This window comes from Triturus cristatus, chromosome 4_1, assembly GCF_964204655.1.
Source record: "Triturus cristatus chromosome 4_1, aTriCri1.1, whole genome shotgun sequence".
NCBI lineage: Eukaryota > Metazoa > Chordata > Amphibia > Caudata > Salamandridae > Triturus > Triturus cristatus.
Window position 1 is genome coordinate 654,006,988 of NC_140585.1, and position 26,920 is coordinate 654,033,907.

The window sequence follows — 26,920 nt, forward strand, 5'->3', positions numbered from 1 at the left end:
GGTAATTAGTTATCCATGATTGGCATATCTTATTTACTGTTAAGTCCCTAGTAAAGTGCACTGTGTGTGCCTAGGGCCTGTATATCAAATGCTACTAGTGGGCCGCAGGCACTGCTTGTGCCACCCACGTAGCCCTGTAACCATGTCTCAGGCCTGCCATTGCTGTGTACAAGTGCAGTTTTAAACTTTAATGGTACCTGGCAAGTGCACCCACTTGCCAGGCCCAAACATCCTCTTTTACAATATGAAAGGCACCACTAAGGTAGGTTCAAGGTGCCCCCATGGGCAGGGTGCAGTGTATGTGAATGATAGGACATGTGCTGGTGTGTTTTACATGTCCTAATAGTGAAACACTGGCAATTAAATTTTCCACTATTGCAAGGACTACCTCTCCCATAGGTTATCATTGGTGCTTTCAATTGGGAAAAGATTGGAGTTTGGGCTCTCTGAGCACAGAATTTTAAAATACGTCTTATAGTGAAGGTGGTTTTTACATTTCTTGCTTTACCATCCAGTGCCTCTGCCAGCATGTGGAATCCGCATCTGGTTTAGACTGACAGCTGAGCTGTTTGTGCATTTACTCTAGACAGTCACAGAAATGGAGCTGAGGTGATCCGTGCATGTCCAGATGGCCCCTCACCAGGCTGATGAGCCTTCCTGAGCTAGAGTGGTGGGAGGAATAGGGCTGTGCCTTGCCTTAACCAATGCTGTCTCCAGCCCCTGTAGCATATCTGGAGCCAAGACGGGGCAGGGCAGGATCTGTACACTACAAAGACTATGCTATGATATATTCCTACTTCAAAGGAGAAAAGAGGTATAAGTATTGGACTTATAACCCCAGACTTTTAGAGCACTTCTGGACCAAGAGGAGACTCTGCCAAGAGTCAGGAGGAGTATTGCCCCTTCGCTGTGTTGCTTTGCTGGGTTGGCCTGCAGTTGCTGCTTCTGTCTTGGAGAGTACAAAGACTGGACTTTGCTTTGGTATCCTGCTTAAGAAGATTCTCCAAGGGCTTTTGTGTGTTTGCCTCCTGTTAAGAAGTCTCAGTGCCATCAAAGAATTCATCTGCAGCCCCCTGAATTCCTCTGCTGGGAGTTCCGACCTACCAAGTGGTACCACTTCCAGTTCTGGGCCCTTTGAGGTGGTTTGGCTGCTGTAAAGACTTAAAACCCATGCATTGCCCTTCCAGCTCTGTTTTTCCCACTGCAAGCTTGCCGTGCGGTTGAAAAACTAACGCATCACCACGGGGTGGCTGAAAAATTGACTCAGTGCCTGTTCGCGACCAGAAGAACCGCTGCAGCCCAAGTCCAGAGCACCATGTTCTTGACGTCCGAGACCCATGCTCTGACTCTGACGCAGGTCCTGCTGTGCGGTGAGGAATTGATGCATCACTGGTCCGCGGCTGAAAGAATCGACACAGCACCTGTTTCACTGCTGCCACAATGACTCCAGCACATTTGGATGTCCACGCTTTGCATCTGTGCTCCAAGTTTCCAACGCATCGCTCCACAGAAAAGAGTGGCCTCCGGAAATCAGCGCATTGCTTCTCCTCACAGTAAGGAATCAACACAACACTTCCCCTGCGTGCAGCAGAACTGACGCCTCCATTCTCCTGGGACTTAAGAACTGGCACATCACTGTGTTTTCTGACACGTTCCTCCCTTTCCGGCTGTTTTTCGCCTTGGATTTTGACGCACCAAAGGTACTTTGTGCTGAAATGATCGCATCCATAGAGTTCAATGGACAGAATTGCTTAAACCTCTTAAAAGTGATATCTTGAGTTATGTCTGTTTTTAAACTGGTGTGGTGTCCATTTGTATTGTTTTCACTGTGTTACTGTGTGCTTTATGTACAAATGCTTTACACATTGCCTGTTAGATAGGCCTGACTGCTGGCGCCAACCTACCAATGGGGTGAGCAGGCGTTATTTTAGCTGTGTAATCCCCTTACCCTGACTAGAAGAAAGGGTCCCTACTTGGACAGGGTGCAAGCTAGAGACCCTCATTTCTAACATAATGTATATGTAAAATTGTTGTATTGAGAAGTCACTTGGGACTGTCTTACTTACTGTGACACAGCCAAATAGAGGTTGACTTCTTATTCTCGTCAAAAGCAGGATTGACAGGAAGTACCACATAGCTGTATGAATAAAATATGCACTATTACAATAGGAAGCCAAATTACCTGAGGAATACAATATAATCCTAGGCAGAGAATGAAGTGGACAGGCACAGTCTCAATAGGACAATAGCTTAAAGTATAATTCCATTATATAGGTATTTAGTTATACTTAGTTAAATCAATATTATCTACCCACTAACCTCTGCCAGGCCCATCCAAACTGCCCAATATTCCACTGATTGTAACAGTGTATTCTTCATTTGTTGTTTTAGGACTGTCCCATGATACCCCATCAGCAGGTTCACCATATTATTGTTTTTTCCAAAAAGCCACACATAATATACATACAAAAAGGGGCTTTTGTTCAACAGTTTTCATCCATTGATTTGTTAAATTATCACTTACATTTTGTTTCCACCTTACCAGCATACAACATGTGGCAATGAGTCAGCCCACTTTACCAATTGGCTCCCTTTACATTGAATGACTGCACAAGCCCTGTACACATGGACCACACCGCCTAATATTAGTTCCCTTTTTTCAGTTGCAAACCTGATTTAAAGTATGTTTTCAACATTTTCCCTATTTTATATTAACTTTAAATACTGGCTATTTATTTTGACCTCATTCCTGTTAAAAAAGTATATTATAAAATATTTAAATGACATTGTAACCCTATATTTGTCTGCGATTGGAGTGTTTTGTTAGTTGTATATTCATTCTTGTTTCCTTCACGAGTAATAATGTCTTAAAGTAAGAGGTATTGTACCTTAAAACTGCCTGTAATTTGAGTACCTGGTTAGTTGGTGATTTATTCTTGCTTCATTCTCGAATAATAATAATATAATACATGGTTCAACCAAATGGCCTGTTTAAATAATATCACCGTTGAAAAAGCTGCATCTGCTAATGGTTTTAAATTAATACATTTTTTGCACGATAAAATGGCACTGATTAGGTGACAGCATATTAATGTTTTTTTCTCCTTTTTATGTTTGTAGCCTATACCCGCAATAAAAAGGGTTTTTTGCAATAACATTTTTATTTTGGGATACCGTGGCATTAGTTTACAGCTTAAGCATACATCTTTAATTTAATGTACAATTGTATTCTCTTGAAACAACAACGTTTTTTCCGCCTTATGCTAAGAAGCATGTAACATAGGCATAGCTTAAAGAGGTTACAAATCCCCATTTTCGGAGTGAAAGAAAGCAAATTCAAAATGAGAAATGGGCAGCAGTTAGACTCGCAGAGTCTAGTATTTTCCTTGACTTTAAAGTCAGATGTGGGCCAACAGTTTGTTTCAGGACTACGTATTTTCTTTTATACTATATATGTGATATGTTATGTGAAGAAAGGCATGTCAGGACTCTAAGCCTCGCGTGACCGTCTTAAAGAAACTGGGTAGGTTAGGTCTCCACCTGCAGGAGGACAACGCACACCCTCAAAAATCAGACCGATTGGCTTTCCTAATGCTTGTTGCCTATGCACACTTTTGACTTCTCTGTGCTTATCAAAGCTATTTGTGAGCTCGTATTTTGAGACTCCACTCACTCACTATTATTGGTCACTTTAAGTTAGCTTAGATGACTGCGATGTAGCTATGCTTTGGAAAACAAGCACAGCGATATTCGTATGCACAGAATTTGAATTCAGCTGACCATTCTGCATGTTATGATGCAACAGTCCTGATTCTTCTCTAATGTAACGGCTATTATAACAAGAATGTTTATGTGTAAACTGACATTTATTCATGCTAGAGTTCATAGGCTTTTTAATTTTTGAGCCATAGCTGGCTAGAATTAAAATCTATATTAGGAAAAGGCCAGCACACCCACTGATAAGGGTAGTTCTAGTAATTTGTAACCCCGCTGACACTTTTTGAGCCCCATATAAAAGTAATGATCAAGCTTGCAGTTTCCTCAAGACATATATCACATGAAAGAGCGGTACATGGAGAAAATATTGTAGCTATAAAAATGTAGGCATTGTAATGATTTTAATATTCTGGAAATGGCAAAGCTTGATGTTTCATTAAATTGCTTTTCATTTTTGCAAAATGTGCAATTGTTGCTCCTTTAAAAGCTGATAATGTTTTAAAAAGCTGCAAAAAAGGTCTAGCATCAGGAACACAGTTACCCTTGCAGGTCCCCAATAGTCATATACTCAGCATTGACATCAGACCATGAAAAAAAGGATGCCAATAAAGCAATCCATCTCGGTAAATGTCTTCAACTGACAACACCTAATGGCAATCATATAAAGCACTATAAAACTGTCTCACTTATTATTGCCACTCTTGTAGATCCTTAAGTCACAGAGTGGAATATATATATATATATATATATATATATATGAGGACTACCTCTCTGCCAAATTTCAAGTAATTCTGTTCAGCCGTTCGGGCTGTACCTTGGACTAAAGGTCCCTATGGAAAAATGCATGGGGAAAATGTGTTTTGGGACCCCCCTTTTTTCTCGGCCCCCGCTTGACGAATCACCCCGAGACTTTCAGGGTAAGAGCGGAGCGGAGCGCCCCACCTTTTTTGAAAATTTTGCGAGGATTCGTCAACCGGCACCAAAGTTATTCCAAATAGAATGTTGCGGATTTCCTATGGAAACACGGTCCTAACTATAACTATCTACTGAAAAAAACATAGGTTTCAGGGGCGTTATAGTTAGCTGGACTTTTCACTCATACAAAACCATTGCAATTCCCCCATTATAGTTTGTTCAGCTAACTATAACTCGTGCGCCTGCATTGCTGATGACGTCACATATTACATCACTCATGACATGGTCAGTGACATCACTCATGACATCACTCATGACATCACTGATGAACTAACTATAACGGGGGAATTTCAATGGTTTTGTATGAGTGAAATGTCCAGTTAACTATAACGCTCCTGAAACCTATGGTTTTTTCAGTGAATTTCTAAGATTTTTAAATGCTAATTCTTAACTATAACGTGCCTGAAACCTATGGTTTTTTCAGTGAATTTCAAAGGTTTTTTAAATGCTAATTTCTAACTATGCCTACAGAGATAGGACATGTGAAGAAAGAAGAAACAATGCACAGAAAGAAAAAAAAGAAATGCAGAAAAAAGCAACAGAAGTCCTCAAAGACGAAGAACAGTGCAGGAAGAAGGATAACATGCAGAAAGAACAAACAAAAGAGCAGAAAGACGCCTTGCTGCAAAATCATCCTGTACCCTCAACTTTTTCAGACGGATACTGGTGGTAACTGAGTCTGACTAACCAGTCCTAGAGCCAGTGCTATGTTAAAAGACACTTAGAATATAGTGAAAACACCTACATACACTAGGGAACACTATGCGTTGGGGTCCCCCTGTGATTAGCATGACCTCCTCTGTAAGCCCCTAGTATATAATAGGGCAGGGGGATTAAAACTACCTCTTAAAATGCGCCACAGGGCGTGTTTGCACACATCACCTCAGGCCCCATTCCCTCCATTCCCCACTGTGTAAACACGCCCCGTGGCCGTTTTAAGTTTGGAGATTAAGTCCCCTTGAATCCTGAGGGTCCCTAAGCTCTAACTAGCCCACTAGGTACCTCCAGTAAGCGCCACAGATCTGCGTTGCAGAGAGATGTAAAAAGCGGCACGGCCTAGAGCACCTCTCTGCAACGCAGCACAGTGGCGCTTACTGGAAGCACCTGGTGGGCTAGTTGGCCCTCAGGGTCTCTCAGGATTGAAGGTGAATTATTTCCCCAACTTAAAACGCGCCACAGGGCGTGTTTGCACACGTTAACTCAGGCCCGTCCCCTCCCTTCCCCACTGTGTAAACACGCCCTGTGGCTGTTTTAAGTTGGGAGATTAAGTCCCCTTGAATCCTAAGGGTCCCTAGGATCAAACTAGCCCACTAGGTACCTCCACAGAGCTGCATTGCAGAGAGGTGTAAAAAGGGGCATGGCCTCAGAACACCTGTCTGCAACGCAGCTCCCTGGCGCATACTGGAGATACCTGTTGGGCTAGTTGGCCCTCAGGGACCCTCAGTATTGAAGGGGAATTAATTCCCCAACTTACAACTCGCCAGTTGTAAGTTGGAGGGGGGCCACGTGGCCCCCTTCTAAATAAAAAAAAAAGAAATTAGAAGGCAGGCCCTGGGGATGTGGTCCCCAGGGCCAATACATTATAAAAAGAAGGGGGGCCGCACAGCCCACCTTCTTAAAAAAATGAAATAAATAAAAGACCTGTATCGTGCCGGAGGCCACGCCCCCTCCTTACAGCACTCTGCAAACGCGCCCCCTGGCGAGTTGTAAGTTGGGGAATTAATTCCCCTTCAATACTGAGGGTCCCAGAGGGCCAACTAGCCCAACAGGTATCTCCAGTATGCGCCAGGGAGCTGCGTTGCAGACAGGTGTTCTGAGGCCACGCCCCTTTTTACAGCTCTCTGCAACGCAACTCTGTGGCGCTTACTGGAGGTACTTAGTGGGCTAGTTGGACCCTAGGGACCCTTAGGATTCAAGGGGACTTAGTCTCTCAACTTAGAACGGCCACAGGGCGCGTTTACACAGTGGTGAAGGGAGGGGACGGGGCCTGAGGTGACGTGTGCAAACACTCCCTGTGGTGCGTTTTAAGTTGGGGAAATAATTCCCTTTCAAACCTGAGGGACCCTGGGGGCCAACTAGCCCACCAGGTGCTTCCAGTAAGCACCACTGCGCTGCGTTGCAGGGGCGTTATAGTTAGCTGGACTTTTCACTCGTACAAAACCATTGAAATTCCCCCGTTGTAGTTAGTTCAGCTAACTATAACCCGGGCGCCCGCAATGCACTGCTGATGACAGAGCTTTAATCAGCCTTGATCACAGGTAGGAACCAAATTAAATTGCTTTTTAATTTGGTTCCTACCTGTGATCAAGGCTGTTGCCGAAACGCATAAGGGATGTAACCAGTTTGCTGCTCCAAACCACTGTGATTAAAGCTCTGTTTCCAGAAAAGGGCCTCTTCGTGTTTCTTGTCTGGACGATGACGATGGACGGGCTGCCTCATGCTCGTTGTTTTAAGAGGCCGCCTTGAAGGGTCGGAGGCTCCTTGTACTTGGGGACTGTTTTTGCGTTTACTAATCAGGAGCATGACCCACTCGCAGGCACTAGCCCATTGGGGAGAATGCTAACTAGCGAAACACAGTGCCTGTTGCTGGAAAGGCGTCGGAGTGGGGTGATATCCTACTCTGACCACTCTGGAGTACGAGCCTAATCTCAGCGGGAGATCGAAAATGCACAAAATCCTTACGATCAAAAGATCGCATGACCAAGAATATACTGCCACAACGTTAATGCAGGTACAAAAAGAAAAACTTTATGTAACATCAATTAAGAACAAGATCCACTGTGATTCCATGTGATTATGCAGCAGTACAGAGCATTATGGGACTTGTATTTCTAACTGCTGGTCATGTGACCTTTCAATATAAAAGAGCGGACACAATGCACTTTGCTTTTTAATTTGGTTCCTACCTGTGATCAAGGCTGTTGCCGAAACGCGTAAGGGATGTAACCAGTTTGCTGCTCCAAACCACTGTGATTAAAGCTCTGTTTCCAGAAAAGGGCCTCTTCGTGTTTCTTGTCTGGACGATGACGATGGACGGGCTGCCTCATGCTCGTTGTTTTAAGAGGCCGCCTTGAAGGGCCGGAGGCTCCTTGTACTTGGGGACTGTTTTTGCGTTTACTAATCAGGAGCATGACCCACTCGCAGGCACTAGCCCATTGGGGAGAATGCTAACTAGCGAAACACAGTGCCTGTTGCTGGAAAGGCGTCGGAGTGGGGTGATATCCTACTCTGACCACTCTGGAGTACGAGCCTAATCTCAGTGGGAGATCGAAAATGCACAAAATCCTTACGATCAAAAGATCGCATGACCAAGAATATACTGCCACAACGTTAATGCAGGTACAAAAAGAAAAACTTTATGTAACATCAATTAAGAACAAGATCCACTGTGATTCCATGTGATTATGCAGCAGTACAGAGCATTATGGGACTTGTATCTCTAACTGCTGGTCATGTGACCTTTCAATATAAAAGAGCGGACACAATGCACTTTGCTTTTTAATTTGGTTCCTACCTGTGATCAAGGCTGTTGCCGAAACGCGTAAGGGATGTAACCAGTTTGCTGCTCCAAACCACTGTGATTAAAGCTCTGTTTCCAGAAAAGGGCCTCTTCGTGTTTCTTGTCTGGACGATGACGATGGACGGGCTGCCTCATGCTCGTTGTTTTAAGAGGCCGCCTTGAAGGGTCGGAGGCTCCTTGTACTTGGGGACTGTTTTTGCATATATATATATATATATATATATATGTATATATATGTATATATATATATATATATATATATATATGACTGCTCAAAGAGAAAGGAGCGCGGCACACCTCTTGATGGTTTAAAGTTGTTTATTCAGTTCGTGACAAGCTTCCCTACGCGTTTCGAACCGTAGTTCCTGATCACGGTAGTGTATTGCTTGGTCCTTTCTCAATTTCTCATTATATACATATTGATTTGTACAGGTGCATTATGGGTTTAGTAGTTTTTTGATAGTTTTTTGATGTAAATACACAAAACTTTATCTAAACTTAACAGTGCACATTTACTGGTAATGACGGCGATTTAGAGAATGTTAGAGAGAAACTCATGTGTTTAGTCCTTGTTTATGAATGTTTTAATCCACCCATGTTAGTCCAGGTGGGGCCCCATGTTTATGGTGAATAGCCAATATATTGTTGTGTGTAGGGCTGAGTGCCCATTAACTGAATTGCTCTCCTCGTCATCAGAACCAAGAGTGTGCACATGGCATTCAGCATTTATATATATATATATATATATATATATATATATATATATATATATATATATATATATATATATATATATATATATATATCTCACACTGATGGTCGTAAATTTGTAGTTTTAGTTAGGTTAGTGTTGCCTAAGAAGAGGATTTTTTATTCTGCTAATAACTTTAGCATCGTTTGACAAACCTGCCTAAAACTTTACAAAGAATGTTCATCTATATCACCTCCTTCTTGGAAAGTTTTGTGGTGATCCATCAAATTGGGGCCAAGAAAAAGAGGGGCTCCCAAAACATTGATTTCCAGTGTTAATTCCCACAGAAAACTTCAGGCATAAATGCAGAAAAAGTGGCTTAATGGAATGTTGTGTAAATCCATTGAGCTCTTTTTGAGAAATACTCTTTCAAAAGGTGCTCAGGAGGTCATGAAGGAGTTAAAAACAATTGGTATATCTGGACTGTTAGTGTCCAGGTATGCTCTGACCGGCAACTTTAAAGGTAACTAGTCAATCATGATTGGCTGGCCACTACATGAACAACATATTTTAACCTCCATTACAGGACTAAGGGTTATGGTTCCTGCATGCTGAAAATAAATTAAAAAAACATGTAAGGGGAGAAGGTGAGTACCTAAAACATGTCAAAATTGGCTGTAGTCCTGATTGGCTTATTTACCATATTTATCAGTTCCTAGTATATGGTACAAAGTGTACCTAGCACCTGTAAGTTAAATGTAACTAGTCATCAGCAGCATCCAATGTGCCACTCACCACAGTGACATTATAAATATGACTGCAGACCTACCACTCTAACATGTCTGGGCTGTTTTAAAACTGCAAATTCGACCCATTAAAATAACCACTTTCAACAGGCCTAAACCCTCCTTTTAAATATTAATGCGTCACCCCTAAGTAGGCCTTAATAGCTATAAGGCAAGGTGCATAGTATTTAAAAGTAGAATATGTAAATGTTTAATATTAAACATATTTTGTTGTGATATTAAACATGTCTTTGTAGTGTCGTGAAAAGCTATTTTCACTACAGTAGGGTTGGATGTTCCATAGGAAAGCATTGTATGATACAATAGTTTGTATAATAGTGCTGTTTGCTGCTAAGTGCTACACAGTTCATTCTTGTTTATTTTTAAATAAATAATTTAGAAAAGATACTTTTAGAAAGTTACCTATTCCCTGCCTAAAGCCTTGAGGAACCCATTTTCACGAGCTTTAAATTGTCACCCAGTAGCTGAAATGCCTTGTGATGAGGTGTGAGTTTGCTTCCAGAGCTGAAGCAAAGGACTTGGGCTATAGAGAGGTGCTGTGTTCTTCTGACAGGATGACCAACTGGACTGTGATCTGGAACTTAACGGCAAACAGGCCTTCCCTGTCACAGGCACATATTAGCTGACACCTAAGCAGGGACAACTTTTGTCCACCTAGTCAGGGAGGCACAAATCGCAGTGGGAGAGGAGCTACCCCTTAAACTGGTTTGAAGTGTCCTCATTTGCTTGGCCACTCCTCTGGGATGAGAACAAGTGCTCTGCACAGGGAAAGAAAGGTTGTACCGCCGTGATTTTAGGTAGTGGGTGATACTGTGGGATTATGTGCAATAGGGTGCACAGGAACTGCTGAAAAGTAGGTAGGGTAACCATTGGAAATGTTTTCCCTTTTGGATAGTGAGGGGGCCAGTAGTCACCCCATCGATAGGCTAGTGCCAGGCATAAATGCAGCAACTCTGGACACCCTCTTCAGCACACAACTCGAGCTTTGGAAGACAGAGGAAGGACTACAACTGGCTGTTGAGAACTGTGAGAAAACAAGAATTGCTGGTGCTGCTCCCACTTGTACCCAGGACAAAGAAGTTGACTCCCAAGGTCATTTGTCTGACTTCCTGTTAAGCTTCAGGGACACAACAAGCTGCTAGAAGCCCTTCTTCCGAAGAGCCCAGCTGACCAGTTCAAACTGTAGCTGCCTTGGACCATGCTTGTGGATTCTGCTGGAGTGAGCCTTGACCCTCAAGTGCTGTTCCTGAGGTTCTTGGGCCCTTGGCTGTGTCAAAGTGAGCTCCTACTAATAAGGACTGAGAAATATTTTGCCTCCTAAGACCTACAGAGAACTGGGATAAACATGCCAGTCAGTCTGATGAACGTATGTTGCCACTGGTCCAAAGATTTCACAGTAGCAAATCCATTCATTTTGTAAAGGCACCAAACATATCTTGCTGGTGAAGGGCTTTCTTTGGGTGTCAATTTTGAATTTTTCCTGCTCTGAGCTTACTCACCAAAAGTCATTGGCTTCAATGGACCTCATCTGATGGTTATCTGGCATTGTCATGCCAAGGACTATAGACTTCCCTTTCGCAGACTAAGTCAAAAAGTACAACTTGTAAGCCAGTCTAACCTTGTTTCTGTATACGACCCATGCTGTGTCACAGTCAGCCTTAACTCACGCCTAGGTACTGGCCAATCACGATCAACTGACCACGGTTGGGACTTAAATCTTTTTCAGACATTTTCTTAAGTTAAGCCTGTCTGCTGTGTGCCAGAGCTGCCTGGTGTTGAGCACAGTTTTAAATTACAGAACCCTTTACTGTACCTAACCAGAATAGTCATCTTATTACTTGAGGTGGACTACCATCCACCCCAACTAATAATCCCCCTTCTGACACCATTTAACTATAACTTACACCAGCATCATGTACTGCTCATAAAATTAGTGTTTAAAGAGGGTCTCTGGTCGAGCCTGAAGGGCTTAACCCTCAGAAAAAATAAGTAGTGTCTTGATGATTGGTCTGGCAAGATTCCTGCTGTATCAAGGATTTAAAAAAAAAAGGCCAAGGGACTTTTTTCTCCCATCAGTCACTTAGGTACTACCTTACTGGTACTGCGATCCAGAATGATGTAATTGCCTGATGGATTGCAAGTCCTAGAAACCTTTTTCAAAGTCCGCATAATGGGGTTGGATGGACAGACCCTGAACCCAGGACTATGTTGGGGGAGTCTCAAACTGCCCTTCCCTTAAGTTAAGTTAAAAAAAAATTCTATATCGGGTCGGTGGTACCAGCACTTGGTACAATGGTCCCCATTGCGGTGACACCGAACTGGGGTGCAAGTACCAGTACCGCAGTAGCACAAGACATAAAAAAAATTACAAGGGTGTAGTGATGGACCAGACCCTACTGCTAGCAACCATAGTGCAGGCCGTAGGCTGAGTGTATTTAGAGTTTGTTGTCTGTAATTAGTTATGTGTAAGGCTAACCCATCACTGCTGAAGGTTGTGAGCAGCCGGAAATGGGTGCTGAATCGCATGTCCAAAAGCTGTATGCAGCAGGGGACTTGGCATCCACAGTGTAGTTGGGTGCAGGGCCTACGTCCAACTCTGCCTATGCTCTGCTGAAGAAAATGTGCAGCTGGGGCTCGGCCACTATCTGGGGCAATGGTGCAGGTTGCCCGAGTGAATTGAGGCTTATGCTCAACTTAGAACATGATTACAAAAAAAGGCTAAAGTTAAGTTATAGTAAACTATGGTAATGAGAACTTAGCTTCAAAAACACCCAGAAACAAAATAATTATATTATGACTCACACCTGTTATCACCCTTCATATGTGTTCCTTTTCTTGACACTCAAAAACAGTCTTTCGCTGCAATGTTCTGGCTGCTTCAACATGTTGAGAATGTTATGGCCTGTAAATCAAGGGGGCCCCTTTGGACTTCCCAACAGGACCCTGGGGGTCGCAGATTGTGCCCACCCTGCCCCTTTCCATGTTTCTAAGTCATTTTCAGGCTGCATGGACCATGTTCCTGAGTCCTGTAACAACTGCCACATATTATTACATATTGTTAATGTTATGACCAGCCAATCAGCAATGGCAAATCGCCTTTGAATTGACCATTCTGAGAATATCTGGACTCCTCTGGTCTAGATATCATTAACTTGTTCTAATGGTTAACCCCTTTCTGGCCACCCAAACACCTTTTTAAATGCTAATCTCTAAAAAACGACTGACAGGATTTATCTTCTGTTAAGAATTTGAAGAGCACGCAAAAGCCAATTGGCATCTTGGCGCTGGTGTCCAAACAGGTTCCTAGGGAGAAAAGGGTGACTTTTAGGAAAGACATCATGGATGCTTTCTTCCAAGCTGATGGGAAGCGTCTGGAGATTCACATTTTATTCAGAAGTGCTGTGAGATGGACTGAGATCATCTTTGATACATGATGGAGTACATGCAGAGGGGCAGTGATGTAATTGGAGATGTCATCAGTGATGTCACTTACCATATCATGAGTAATATAATATGTGAGGTCATAAGCAGTGCATAATGGCAGGGTGTAAGCTATAGTTAGCTCAGGTAACTATAACTGCTGAATGTCAATTGTTTCGTACGAGGGAAATCTGAGCCTAACTATAACGTCCCTGTAACCTTTGTTTTTTTCAGTAGATTTCTGTAGATTTCTAAGGTTTTTTTAATACTATTTCCTAACTATAACATCCCTCTACCCTTTGCTTTTTTCAGTGAATTTCCAAGGATTTTAACATTATTTGCTTATTATAACATCTCTATAACCTTTGGTTTTTTTAAGTGAATTTCTAAGGTGTTTAATGTTATTTTCTAACTATAACCTTTGAAAGTGAGTGAGTGCATGAGTGTCTCAGCGGGTCTGTACGTTAAGGCATGAGTGTCTCAATTGGTGTGTGAGTGGGTCTGGGAGTGGCTGTATAAGATTCACACTGGGAGTGTGAGAGGGTCAATCAGTGGGTGTATGAGTGGGTATGTGAGTGTCTGAGTGGGTGTGCGAGTGTGTGAGTGGGTCTGTGGGTGGGTGTCAGGGTGTCTGAGTGGGCTTGCGAGTGCCTCCATGAGTGTGTGAGTCAGTCTATGAGTGAGTGCATAAGTGTTCTGAGTATGTTTTTAAATGGGTGAGTGAGTCTCTGAGTGGGTCTGTAAGTGGGTGTGCAAGTCTCTGAGTTGGTCTGTTAGTGAGTACATAAGATTCTGACTGGGTTGGTGAGTGAGTGCATGACTCTCTGAGTGGGTCTGTAAGTGGGTGCATGAGTCTCTGTGTAGGTCTGTGAGTGGGTGCATAAGTCTCTGAGTGGGTCTGTGAGTTGGTATATGAGTGCCTCAGTGAGTCTATAAGTGGGTACAGGAGTCTGAGTGGGCCTGTGAGTCGGTGTGTGAGTGTCTGAATGGATCTATCAGTGGATACATAAATGCCTGAATGGGTATGTGAGTGAGCATATTAATCTCTGAGTGGGTCTAAGGGTGAGTGTATGAGCCAGTGAGTGAGTGCATGAGTCTCTGAGTGGGTCTGTGAGTGGGTGCGTGAGTCTCTGAGTGAGTCTGTCAGTGGGTGTATGAGTGTCTGAGTGGGTTTGCCAGTGGATACGTGAGAGTCTTAGTGGGTCTGTGAGTGGGTGTGAGTCTCTGAGCGGGTCTGTCAGTAGGTGTGTGAGTGTCTGAGTGCCTTCTGTTTTGCCTTTCATGCTTGTTTTTCTGCCCTCTATTTTGCCTTTTCTACATGTTATTCTGCCTTCCATTTTGCCTTTTCTGCTTGTTTTTCTGCCCACTCAGCCCTCTCTCAGGGCTGATTTTATCCCAAGGGCCCTCATCCCCAGGGCATGCCACGTCTCCCTGGGTGCCCTGGAGTCCCCCCAAGCTGGACACCGAGGTGGGAGCCTCAAGGCCCCCATGGTCCCAGCCGGTTCCCCGCCTTCCGCAGGAGCCAGCATTGCCCCCACACACAGGGAGCTGCTAAATATGCAGCTCCCTGCATACAGGAGCAATTGTTTAATCTGTTTCCCTGCCTGCGTGACAGTGGTTAAGGAAACAGATGAAAACTTTGCTGCCAGCAAGTCTAATGAGGGGGGCCATTCGCCCCCTCCTATTGTTAATATTACCCCTGGAGAGGTGGCGTTACCCAAGGGAAAAGCTATGCTTGCTACCCCCTCCAATAATAATGCCCCTGGGACCTGGCCTACCTAGGACTCATTAGAAAACAAGCACGGAAACTAGCGCATGGGTTTTGTTTTGATTTTTCACCATAGTCACAAATCTGTCGCAATTTCTGCTAAAACATTGAGCAAAAAATGCTTTTTTGTCCTTTCCCTTTTTTGCTCAGGAACAGGGCCAGAGGGTCAGGGTATTCCTACCCCCTCCCCCACCCCGCTTTTCTGTTTTTTGTAAAGTTTATTTTTGGAACTCAGCTGAAGCCGAGTCCCAAGATGGCTAATCCTTCCTGGCTGAAGTGTTGGCACCCAATCAGATATCAGCTTGGAGACTGTTAACACTCCAAACCAGGAAGTGTTGGCAGCCATCTTTTGCCTCAGTAACCGAGGCACAAGAAAAAAGAAAAACTAATGTGCAAAACAAGAAAAGGGGGCAGGGTAGAAACACCCTGACCACCTAGGCCTGCTTAGGGGGTCCCACAAGGACACCCAGGGCCAAAAAAGCATTTTTCTTTAAAAAGAAAAATCGGCGAGATGCGCGGAGGATCCGCGGATCTGGCCACGAAAATAAAAAAAATGCTTTGTTATTAATTAGCTCCCGGGTGGGCCAGGGGGACCCCCGCGGCCCCGGGGACTGCCACCCCCGGGGCTTTGTATAAATATTTGCTGGGGGAACACAGCCCATCTGCAGCCCCGGGGACCTCCACTCCCGGGGTTTCTTTTTTTAATGTATGAGGGGGCCTCAAAGGCCCCCCCAAGCCCCGGGGACCAACACCCCTCGGGGCTTCTTCTTTTAAAAAAGATACCTGTGTGGAGGAGCTCGAGCCCCCTCACAGGCCCCAGGGCCCGCCACCTTCCCGGGGCACTAATATGTAAATGTGGGTGTCCGTTAAGGGGCTGTGCACTGGAGTCTGTAATGGCCCTGAGGAGCGCCACCTCCCTGGGCTGGATCCTGCAGTGTCCCGGGGTGCCCACCCCCGGAACACTGCTGTTTGCTATGACAGGGCAGGAGCCTCACGGCTCCCGCCCTGTCATAGCAAACACTGGTTTGGATTTTGGAAGAGAGAGCAGGAAACCTGCTCTCTCTTCCAAAATCCAAACCAGATTGCTTTTCCACACGGGGTGCTGCATGTCAGCAGCTCCCCATGTGGAAAAGCAATGCTGGCTCCCGCAGGACGCCGGGAGCTGGTAGGTACCGTGGGGGCATTGGAGCCCCCCCCACGGTCCCCAATGAGAGGCCAGGCCCCGGGGCATGAGGTCCCCGGGGCTAAAAGTGGCCAGGGAGGGGGTCACACAGCCACCCCTCCCCCATAATAAAATAAATGAAAATTAAACAAAAAACACGCACAGGCTGGCCCAGGGGGATGGGCTCCCCAGGGCCATAAATGGCCTGAGGAAGGGGTGCACGCAGCCCTCCTCCAAAGAAATTAAAAAACAAAAAAACACTGGCCATGCCCCGGGGATGGGGACCCCGGGGCCGAATATGGCCTCGGGAGGAGGTCTACGTGGCCCCCTTCCAATTTTTTTAAAAAAAATAGGGGTCAGGCCCTGGGGGATTGGGTCCCCAGGGCCCGTAAAATAGAAAAGGAAGGGGGGGCCACACAGCTTAAAAAAAAAGAAAAAAAAAACGGCATTGCTAAGGCCCCGCCACCTCCCACCAACACTCTGCAAATCTCACAACTTATAACGGCCACAGGGCGTGTTTACACAGTGGTGAAGGGAGGGGATGGGGCCTGAGGTGACATGTGCAAAAACGCCCTGTGGTGAGTTTTAGATCGGGGAATTAATTCCCCTTCAATTCTGGGGGTCTCTGTGGGCCACAGGGCTGCGTTGCAGAGAGGTGGTCCAAGTCACGCCCCTTTTTACACCTGTCTGCAACGCAGCTCTGTGGCGCTTACTGGAGGTACCTGGTGGGCTAGTTGGACCCCAGGGACCCTCAGGATTCAAGGGGACTTTATCCCCGAACTTAAAATGCACCACGGGGCGCATTTGCACAGTGGTGAAGGGAGGGGGCGGGGCCTGAGGTGACATGTGTGCAAACACGCCCTGTGGCACATTTTAAGTTGGGGTTTTAATTCCCCTTCAATCCTGAGTGCCCCTGGGGGCCAACTAGCCCACCAGGTACCTCCAGTAAGCGCCCAGACCTGCATTGCGGAGAGGTGGTCCAGGCAAAGCCCCTTTTTGCACCTCTCTGCAACGCAGCTCTGTGGTGCTTTCTGGAGGTACCTGGTGGGCTAGCTGGACCCCAAGAACCCTCAGGATTCGAGGGGACTTAATCCCCCAACTTAAAACGTGCCATGGGGCGTGTTTACACAGTGGTGAAGGGAGGGAGTGGGGCCTGAGGGGACGTGTGCAAACACGCCCGTGAGCGTGTTTTAAGTTGGGAAATTAATTCCCCTTCCATCCTAAGGGCCCCTGGGGGCCAACTAGCCCACCAGGTGCTTCCAGTAAGTGCCACTGCGCTGCATAAGAGCGTAAGTATGTGCTAGTATTTGTATGAGTAAGTGAGCTGGTGTGTGTATAACTGTATTGGTGATTAAATTGCTGTGTGATTAATTATTTGCATGACTGACTAGGTGTGGGAGTACCTCTATGGATGAGTGGCGGTGTGTGAGTTTCTATATAGGTGTATGAGTGCATACGATAGTCCTGTACTGTGTGACCATAAGTATGAGTGACTGTACGGGTGAGTGAGTGGATGTGTGTGTAAACCTAAGAATCAGTGAGTGGGTATGTAGTTATTGGTGTTGGAGTGTCTATGGTTTTGAGAATGGCAGTCTGTAATTTAGAGTGGGTGTATCAAAGGTTATATTAGGGTGTGAGAAGATGGATCAATTTATCACATGGATGATGTCATTAGTGATTTCATTTGAGATGTCATCAGTGATGTCATCAGTGATGTCACTGACCATGTCATGAGTGATGTAGTATATGACGTCATCAGCAGTGCATTGCGGGGGTGTGAGTTATAGTTCGCTGAACTAACTATAAAGGGGGAATTTCTATGGTTTTGTACGAGTGAAATGTCCAACTACCTATAACTTTCCCTAAAACCTATGGTTGGGTGTAACTGTCAATAAATGTGTGAGTGGGTGATTCACTGGGTGTATAGGTTCAAGACTGCATCTGTGAAGAGCTGTATGGATGGGGGAGTGTGTGTGTGGGTGTGTTGGTGAGTGAATGGATGCCTCAGTGGTACATGTGTGAGTAACTGCATATGTGAAAGGCAGTATATGTGTTGGAGTGTTTAAATGACTATATGTGAGAGTGAGTGATTGTGAGGGTGGCTGTATGGATCAGTGTGGGCTTGTACTAGTTATTGTATTAGAGTGTAAGTATGTGTTAGTATATGTTTAAATAACTGAGGTGGTGTGTGTATAACTATACAGGTGAGTAAATGACAGTGTGATTGATTATTTCCATGACTGATATGGTGTGTGAGTAACTCTATGAATGAGAGGCGGTGTGTGAGTGTCTGTATAGATATGTGAGTGCATATGATAATGCTGTATTGATGGCTGCCTATGTATGGGTGACTGTATGGGTGAATGAGTGGATGTGTGTGTAGAGGTAGGAATTAGTGAGTGGATATGTACTAACTAGTATTGGTGTTGATGGTTTCAAAAATGATACTCTGTATTTTAGAGTGGGTGTATCAAGGGTTATATTAGGGTGTGATGAGGTGCATCAGATTTTCACGTGGATGATGTCATCAGTGATGTCATCAGTGTTGTCATTTGAGATGTCATCAGTGATGTCACTGACCATGTCATGAATGATGTAATATGTGACGCCATCAGCAGTGCATTGCGGGGGCACGAGTTCTAGTTAGCTCAACTAACTATAACGGGGGAATTTCTATGGTTTTGTATGACTGAAATGTCCAACTAACTATAACGTGCCTGAAACCTATGGTTTTTTCAGTGAGTTCATATATATATATATATATATATATATATATATATATATATATATATATATATATATTACCTACTGGCGGTCGCCAATAGGTAGATATAGTTAGGACCTATTTTCCATAGGAAATCCGCAACATTCTATTTGGAATAACGTGGCGCCGATTGACGAATCTTCGCGAAATTTTCCAAACTTTTGGCCAGCTCCGGTCCGCTCCTATCCTGAAAATTTCATGGTGATTCGTCAAGCGGAGGCTGAGAAAAAAGGGGGTTCCCAAAACGCATTTTCCCCATGCATTTTCCCATAGGACCTGTTGACGCAGCTACAGACCGAACTCCTGAACGGAATTACATCAAATTTGCCAAGGAGGTAGTCCTCAGTTCAGACTCGTGCCTTTTGCTTAAATGGTGTAAATCCGTTCAGTAGTTTACTGAGAAGATCAAAAGTAAAATCATAGATATATCTATGGCCTCGGAGGATCCGCGCACCCTCCCCGCACCCAGCGCGCACCCTGCCGTGCACAAGCTGTATTCTAATTGGCTGTCAACACTCCAGATCAGGAAGTGTTGGCAGCCATCTTGTGCCTCGGTAGAACCGAGGCACAAGAAACCTATAAAACAATGCAAAAAGGGGGCAGGGTAGAAACACCCTGACCCCCTAGGCCTGCTCAGGGGGTCCTACAAGGACCCCCAGGGCCAAAAAAAGCATTTTTTTAAAATAAATTGGCGAGATTCGCGCACCCAGTGTGAATTTCGGCCGAAAATTTAAAAAAAGAAGCGCAGGGCTCCCGCGCTTTTTTGGTAATTGACCCCCGGGGGGCCAAATCTCGGGGCAGAATTAAAAAAAGTGTGGGGGTTCCTAATCCCCCTCACACTGCCCCAGGGACCGCCATCCCCGGGGCTCAAAGATAGTATATGCGGGGGACTCACGGCCCCCTCACAGCCCTGGGGACCGCCACCCCCCCGCGGCTTCTTGAAAATGGGTAGGGGGGCTCGCAGCCCCCCCAGCCCCAGGGACCATCACCCCCCGGGGCTTAAAGTAATTTGGGATGGGGGCTCTCAGGCCCCCCCAGCCCCGGGGACTGCCACCCCCCGGGGCAACTTGTCAATGATTGAGGGGGGCCACATGGCCCCCCTCCTGGAGCCTTGAATAGGCCCTGGGGACCGCCACCCCCAGGGCCGGCTCCTGCAGTGTCCCGGGGTGCCCACCCCCCGGACACTGTAGTTTGCAATGACAGGCTGCTTTGCATCATTGAAGCAAGAGCAGGGAAACCTGCACTCGCTTCAATGAAGCAAAGCTGATTGCTTTTCCACCTAGAGAGCAGTATGTTAGCTGCTCCCCATGTGGAAAAGTAATGCCGGCTCCCACAGGACGCGGGGAGCCTGCTGGGACCGTGGGGGGATTGGGGACCCCCCCACGGCCCCCAACAGAGGCCAGGCCCCGGGGGATGGGGTCCCCGGGGCCTTAAAGTGGCCAGAGGAGGGGGGCTACGCAGCCCCCCTCCATAAAAAATAAAAAAGGGCCATGCCCCGGGGGATGGGGTCCCGGGGCAAATTATGGCCTCGGGAGGGGGGCCACGCGGCCCCCTTACCGATTTTTTTTTTTTTTAAACAAAAATTGTTGGCAGGCCCTGGGGGATGGGGTCCCCAGGGCCCAAAAAATGGAAAAAGAAGGGGGGCTACACAAAAAAGACCGGGATCGGGCCGGAGGCCACGCCCCCTCCTTACACCACTCTGCAAACGCGCCCCCTGACGTGTTTGCAGAGAGGGAACTAATTCCCCTTGAATACTCGGGGTCCCTGGGGGCCAACTAGCCTACCAGGAACCTCCAGTATGCGCCAGGGGGCTGCGTTGCAGAAAGGTGTAATGAGGCCATGCCCCTTTTTACACCTCTCTGCAACGCAGCTCCATGGCGCTTACTGGAGGTACCTGGTGGCCTAGTTGGCCGCCAGGGGACCTCAGGATTCAAGGGGACTTAATCCCCCAACTTAAAACGTGCCACAGGCGCGTTTGCCCAGTGGTGAAGGTAGGGGGCGGGGCCTGAGGTGATACTGTGCAAACACGCCCTTTGGCGCTTTTTAAGTTGGGGAATTCATCCCTCTTCAATCCAGAGGTCCCCTAGGGGCCAACTAGCCCACCAGGTACCTCCAGTAAGCGCCACGGATCTGCTTTGCAGAGTGTTGTAAAAACGGGCGTGGCCTCTGAACACCTCTCTGCAATGCAGCTCCCTGGCGCATACTGGAGGTACCTGGTGGGCTAGTTGGCCGCCATGGGACCTCAGGATTCAAAGGGACTTAATCCCCCAACTTAAAACACGCCACGGGGCGCGTTTGCACAGTGGTGAAGGTAGGGGGCGGGGCCTGAGGTGATATGTGTGCAAACACGCCCTGTGGTGCGTTTTAAGTTGGGAAATTAATTCCTCTTCAACCCAGAGGTCCCCTAGGGGCCAACTAGCCCACCAGGTACCTCCAGTAAGCGCCACGGAGCTGCTTTGCAGAGTGTTGTAAAAAGGGGCGTGGCCTCTGAACACCTCTCTGCAACGCAGCTCCCAGGCGCATACTGAACGTACCTGGTGGGCTAGTTGGCCCCCAGGGGACCTCTGGATTGAAGAGGAATTAATTCCCCAACTTAAAACGCACCACAGGGCCTGTTTGCACACGTCACCCGAGGCCCCGCCCCCTGCCTTCACCATTGTACAAATATTCCTCTAAAATCAGCCGAACTACGAATTCCGATTTACTCACCTGTTATCAGGAGCGAACCCAGGGCTGCATCTTTTAGACCAGCACTGACCCTGAAAAGGTTAGGTAAATATATACTCAAATCACTGTCAAGGAGGTAATATTTAGGTGTCACTCATAAGACTGTTAAGAGAACTGCTGAACGGAAATGCAAACAGCATAAGATTAGCAAATAGATTACCCAACGTTGCTTTTGCCATATACAAGGCATACTAGTGTATTGTATCCAGTTGCAGTAGTTACACGCGCACTATGCTTTAAGTAACTGCACTTAAGTCTTCACTTTGGCTACAACCATGACTACACGGACCTACTGGTCATACAGTAATTATGAACACTGCTAGATACACGCTCGCACTACAAGGAGCTCTAATACCTTGAAATTGTTTCACACCTTGGACTTTTACGTTGTCTTAAGCGTCCACTTTGTTAAAACTATATGCAGCATGCTAGATTTATTTGGTGCAGTGACTTTTATCCATTGGATTTTACATGACTTTGTGCAACCTTATTTATTTCTTCTAAGTGCATGATGAAGTTTGAGTATTGCCTTAACCCTTATACAGATTATGTCTGTTTTACTTTCGACTAGGCATTGACTTTGCACAGTCTAAGATGGCCGCCGATTGCGGTTCGTTTGTCTGTCCTGTTGAATTAGTCCTATGTTGATTTCATTTGCACAGTCTAAGATGGCCGCCGATTGCGGTTCGTTTGTCTGTCCTGTTGAATTAGTCCTATGTTGATTTCATTTGCATGACCGCAAAGATATGTATACTGCTGTTCGCATTTCCTTTCACACGTGAACAAGGCTGCGTGCCGAAACCCGTTGTGTGAAATAAATCACTAGACCATTCATTACTTCTGGGATTCTGTCTCACTTTACTGATAGCATACTGGATTTTTGCTTTAATTGGATATTGACGCCGGCTGGCTCCGCCGGAGTGTATGCCAACCTTCAAGGGTCCCGGTAATCCAGAAGGAGCAACTTCGTTGTTTGGAATATATATATATATGTATATATATGAGTCTGTGAATGTGCTCCCCCCTACTTTGGTACTTGTTCTACATGAATATTTATATAGTTATATATATGTATATGGGTGTAAATGTGCCCCCCTTATTTTGGTACATGCGCTGCATGCAAATGTTTCAGGGAATGCATTTAAAACATAGTAAATTGGCACAATAGAGATCTTTCTGTCAAGCCTTCTGAGAACTGGATATTTCTCAAATCACTACTTTGTGGTGACTATAAATTTGCAACTAAATCTTAATAACTCGTTGCATTAGCTGTTCACCTGATTTTTACGATTAACTATTTGTTATTTAACACTACAGTTTCATGTGTATCTTTTCCATAATTTTCGAATTTTCTGTTTTTTCAGGGACAATTCAGTATTAATCTTTCGGGGACTGGACTAAGAATTTCTGATGATGCTAGATGGGTTGCGCAAGGAAATTATGCAACACTAAAAGTACATAGATCACCAGTGAGTATAGTCAAATTGTTTAACAGGGCGCGGGTGAAGTCGCATTCTCAAAAGGCATATCACATGTCCTTTCTGTTAGATGGAAGATTAAAAGCAAGACTGTGGTTAAGCAAACACGGACTGATCCAGATGTTTAAATTGTGTCTGTAGCAAAACCAGACTTCCTTCATTAAAGGGCATCAGTCTCTAATAGTAATGCTTTCTTTTATTTCCTAACCCTTCACCTCTTTTTTCCAGATGATGTTAGTGCTTTTGAGATATTCACTTTTAGAAAAATCTGCACTGTTTAGGAAAACAGGATGTTATATCATGCAGCATACGTGGACCTCTGATTGGTTGAGTGTCTCCAGATGCTGTCTGGGACATAGCATTAGCATTAACAAAGACAGTGCACATGTGTGTACCGCACACACATTTACTAATATGTCACATTCTATCTGCTTTAAATTACAAACTGGAACTTTTAAAGTTAATAGATAACAATAGAGACCAGTGTGGATATTGTATAATACATAATCCTTTGTGTTTTCATTTAAAACAGTTGTCAAAAACATTTAAAAGCAAAAACAAGCTATGATCTATGGCTTGTTAAAGCATCCTGATATTGTTTGTGGTAGCAAAAATAGGGCATCTGATTTTTGTATTTTTCTCTCAGGATTCGAGTGTTACCAGAGTGCATGAATGCATTCTCTGTGTACCTAGAATGAGAAAGGTGTTCATGGGGCATAAATGCAAACCCATTTCTTTCTTTTTGACAGAGAAAGTTTGTATTTCACAAGAATTTGCAAAGAGTTTAAAATTGAAAATCAAGTATGGGTGTTTATTTTTCAACGCTAAGCATGGGTAGAAATTATAGGTGCAAAATATAGATTTCATTTATTGGTCTGGCCACAAAAAAGTTTCCTTTTCTTGAATACATCATGCTATCTCGGTTCTTTCAAAAAGTAAAAGAAGAAAAGGTGCCAGGTGAGAGTGTGGGATTTTGGCCAAACCCCTTCATCTATTGGCTTGCATGTGTTTTATTTTTCAATATTTCTTGGATGGGCTATCCATTGTGGTTGTGGCATTTTGAGGATGTTTACATTGTCCCTTTTGTGCTCTAATCAGGTTTCGGTGATGAAGCAGGTATTTGTCCTTTTGTTAGACTGCAGATTGGACATGATTTGTAGTTGTTTCAATTGCAGGAGATTAACAGTGCTAGTCTCCCTTGACTCCTTGATTTGTTTTGCTTTGCTAAGATGATACACTTTTGCCTGATTTGCCAGTTAAACAGTGCTATTGCCTAGGTCCCATTAAGTGTACGAAAACATTGCTGTTAATTCTTAGGCCTGGCTGTGAGAAGTTGGCCTGGTATATGATGTCCTCTAATTAAAGTGGGCACATTGCACCAGTCCAAATGACCCTTAAGATGTATGAGGTCAAAGATAACCTTTAGAAAGCTATCCTAGAGGGAGCTGTGAAGAGCAGCTTTCAGGCTTAATCTTGAAGGAATGTAAAACAGCTTGTTTTACCAGAATATCAACTCCAGAATGAAAGGAGAACCACACAGTAGTAAAATAAAAATATGTATTTATTAATATAACACTCTCTAGTATCCGCTACACGAGGATTGAACATAAAGCACACAATACGAGATCAATAGAACAGTTGTAAGTAGTACAAGAGACAGTGGGCTCCAGGGGGAGATCAAACCATATACTAAAATAGTGGTATAACAACCACGACTCTGGTCAAGACAAGGTCAGGAGCACGTAGAATCGTTGGGACCCCAAGGAACCACCCAAGGTGAGTAGATAGGGACTCCACGGAGGACGGGTGCAGTGTGCTAATAAGACTGCGGGCTCCGTACAATTCTATGGGGAAGTCACAGTCACTATTTTACAGTTTAAGGACTCTTTTAGGAGGACTTTGAGGAAACCCTTTGGAACTTAAGAGTTTTGGAGAGCCACCCCACCCGTGGATACCATAGTACCCGAGTTACCTATCCCAGAGGAGCCGGGTGCATAGGTCTGGAGTGGTCTCGGAAACCGACGTCGTTCTCAATGGAGGGCTGTGAAGAAGTACTGCTGCCGTGAAGGTGAAAAGGGTCCGGTGGAATCCAAGCCTGGATTCTGGAAGGGAGGAACCTAAAAGCAGAGGGTACAGAGTCTGGGTCACTTCACAGTGACCAGGTGCTCGGTAGACGAATGGCCACCGATTTCAGGTGTGAAGAAGGGATGCTTGACTCTGCAGCCATGAGAAGCAGGAGTCATCGACGACAACCAGGAGCCAGATGCGAACTGTCACAAGAAGGATGTCGAGTGCTGAGGGGTCGGTGTCCGGCTAGAGCACCAACAAGCCTTGGCAAAAGCAACCCACACACGAAAGGTCAAGCAGGTTACGTGTGGACCAGCATGATTCAGGGGACTCACCAAGCAATGTGGAGTCAGGGCACATCTGGAGCAACCAGGAAAGCCCAACAGAAATCAAGATGACCCTCAAGAGGACCCACAGGCCGAATGACCAAGATTCGCGAGGGGACCTCGAGCAAGATTGCAAAGTACCAGCCCACGGAGCACTCGGTGCGAAGAGGCCAGAGTTCTTTGGAGCAAATACTGCTCAAGGTCCAATGCACAAGCTCGGGAATTGCCAACAAACATATGCAACTGCAAATAGACGCGATGCACAGGGGTTCGGGTTATGCAGTCCCCACGAGGGATAAATGCCTCAAACTTGCTGAGATGGCAGATCAACCTCAGGGACCTTTGTAACCCACATCCTGTGTTGCAGAAACCTTCGGAGTCCACAGGAGCTCAGGAGCAGCAGACCAGCCAGTTGCAGTGAGGTGCCTGCGAATTCAGGGGAGTGACTCCTTCACTCCAAGGAAGATTCTTCAGTTGTCCTTAGTGCACCACCGGTCATGCACGGAGCCTGTATGGAGCAAGGGCACAGACAAAGCTTTGGATGGAGAGGGGGATGAAGTCGGGGCCAGTCGAAGTCCAGTGAAGTCCAGATTGTCCAGACGGTCGAAGGTCAGTGGTTTCTTCTTGTAGAATCTTGTCCACGTAAAATCTAAAGAGCTACAGTCAGGTAAGCCCTTTTTTACCCATAGGAGAGGGTTGGACAGATTCATGGGACCCTCCTAGGGGAGAGGCAGGACAGAGGGGAGGTTACTCCCATGTCCTTTGTCCAGTTTCATGCCAGAGCAGGAGCCAATGGCTCTCAGAACTGTTTTGAGCTGGACTATGCACAGGGACACCAAATGTGCCCCAGGTGCAGACTTTCAGGCACTCTCAGAGTGCACCCACCCAGCCCCAATACACTAAATCCTGTCTGGGAGGTGGTCACACCTCCCTGTGACAGGATGCCTATTGTGCTGCCTTCTTCTGCTTGAACTTGGCTCAGCAGCAAGAGGGCAGAAATGTGTCTCTGGTCGACAGCATCCATTTTGTGCTGTCCGGGTCAAGAAGGCTGGCACCAGATAAACCAGTGACCCCATGAATCTCGCTTCAGAAGGGTGGAATCATACCTCCCACACCAGTTTCCGGTGTGGAGGTATGATTCCAAGGTGTTTGATACCAAGCACAATGAGTTTCTTTACAGCCGTTTTCGAGATAGCATTTACCACGAGGTTATACTGCACCTCTACCTATATGTCCGGCTGAGTCACAGACAACCCGGGAGAATGGTCTCCAAAGGCTGCAGAGAGGCTCTGCTCATGCAGGGGCACCCTCTCACTTAGAACCCAGCACCCTGCCTTCAGGATTGATAAGTCCTGCTATAGGGGTGACTTATAAGTTTTAAGTTTAGTGACTTATAGATATAGTGAACCTATATCTAAAGTAAGTCACAGGTTGCATACACAGGTGGCAGTAGCAGACGTGTAGTTCCCTTTTTCATGGCCTTTCATCGGTGGCATAAT

The 26,920-nt window shown here is 45.6% G+C and overlaps 1 protein-coding gene across 3 annotated transcripts in view; it reads left to right on the top strand.

Annotated features, from left to right (window-relative positions):
* Nucleotides 1-26,920, top strand: part of ADAMTS20 (ADAM metallopeptidase with thrombospondin type 1 motif 20) — a 1,386,529-nt gene that overhangs the window by 1,332,860 nt on the left and 26,749 nt on the right. For all 3 annotated transcript variants that reach the window (XM_085653052.1, XM_085653051.1, XM_085653053.1), the window contains one exon: nucleotides 22,915-23,019. In XM_085653052.1, the coding sequence (XP_085509178.1) occupies nucleotides 22,915-23,019 (105 nt within the window). The remainder of the gene's footprint in view (nucleotides 1-22,914; nucleotides 23,020-26,920) is intronic.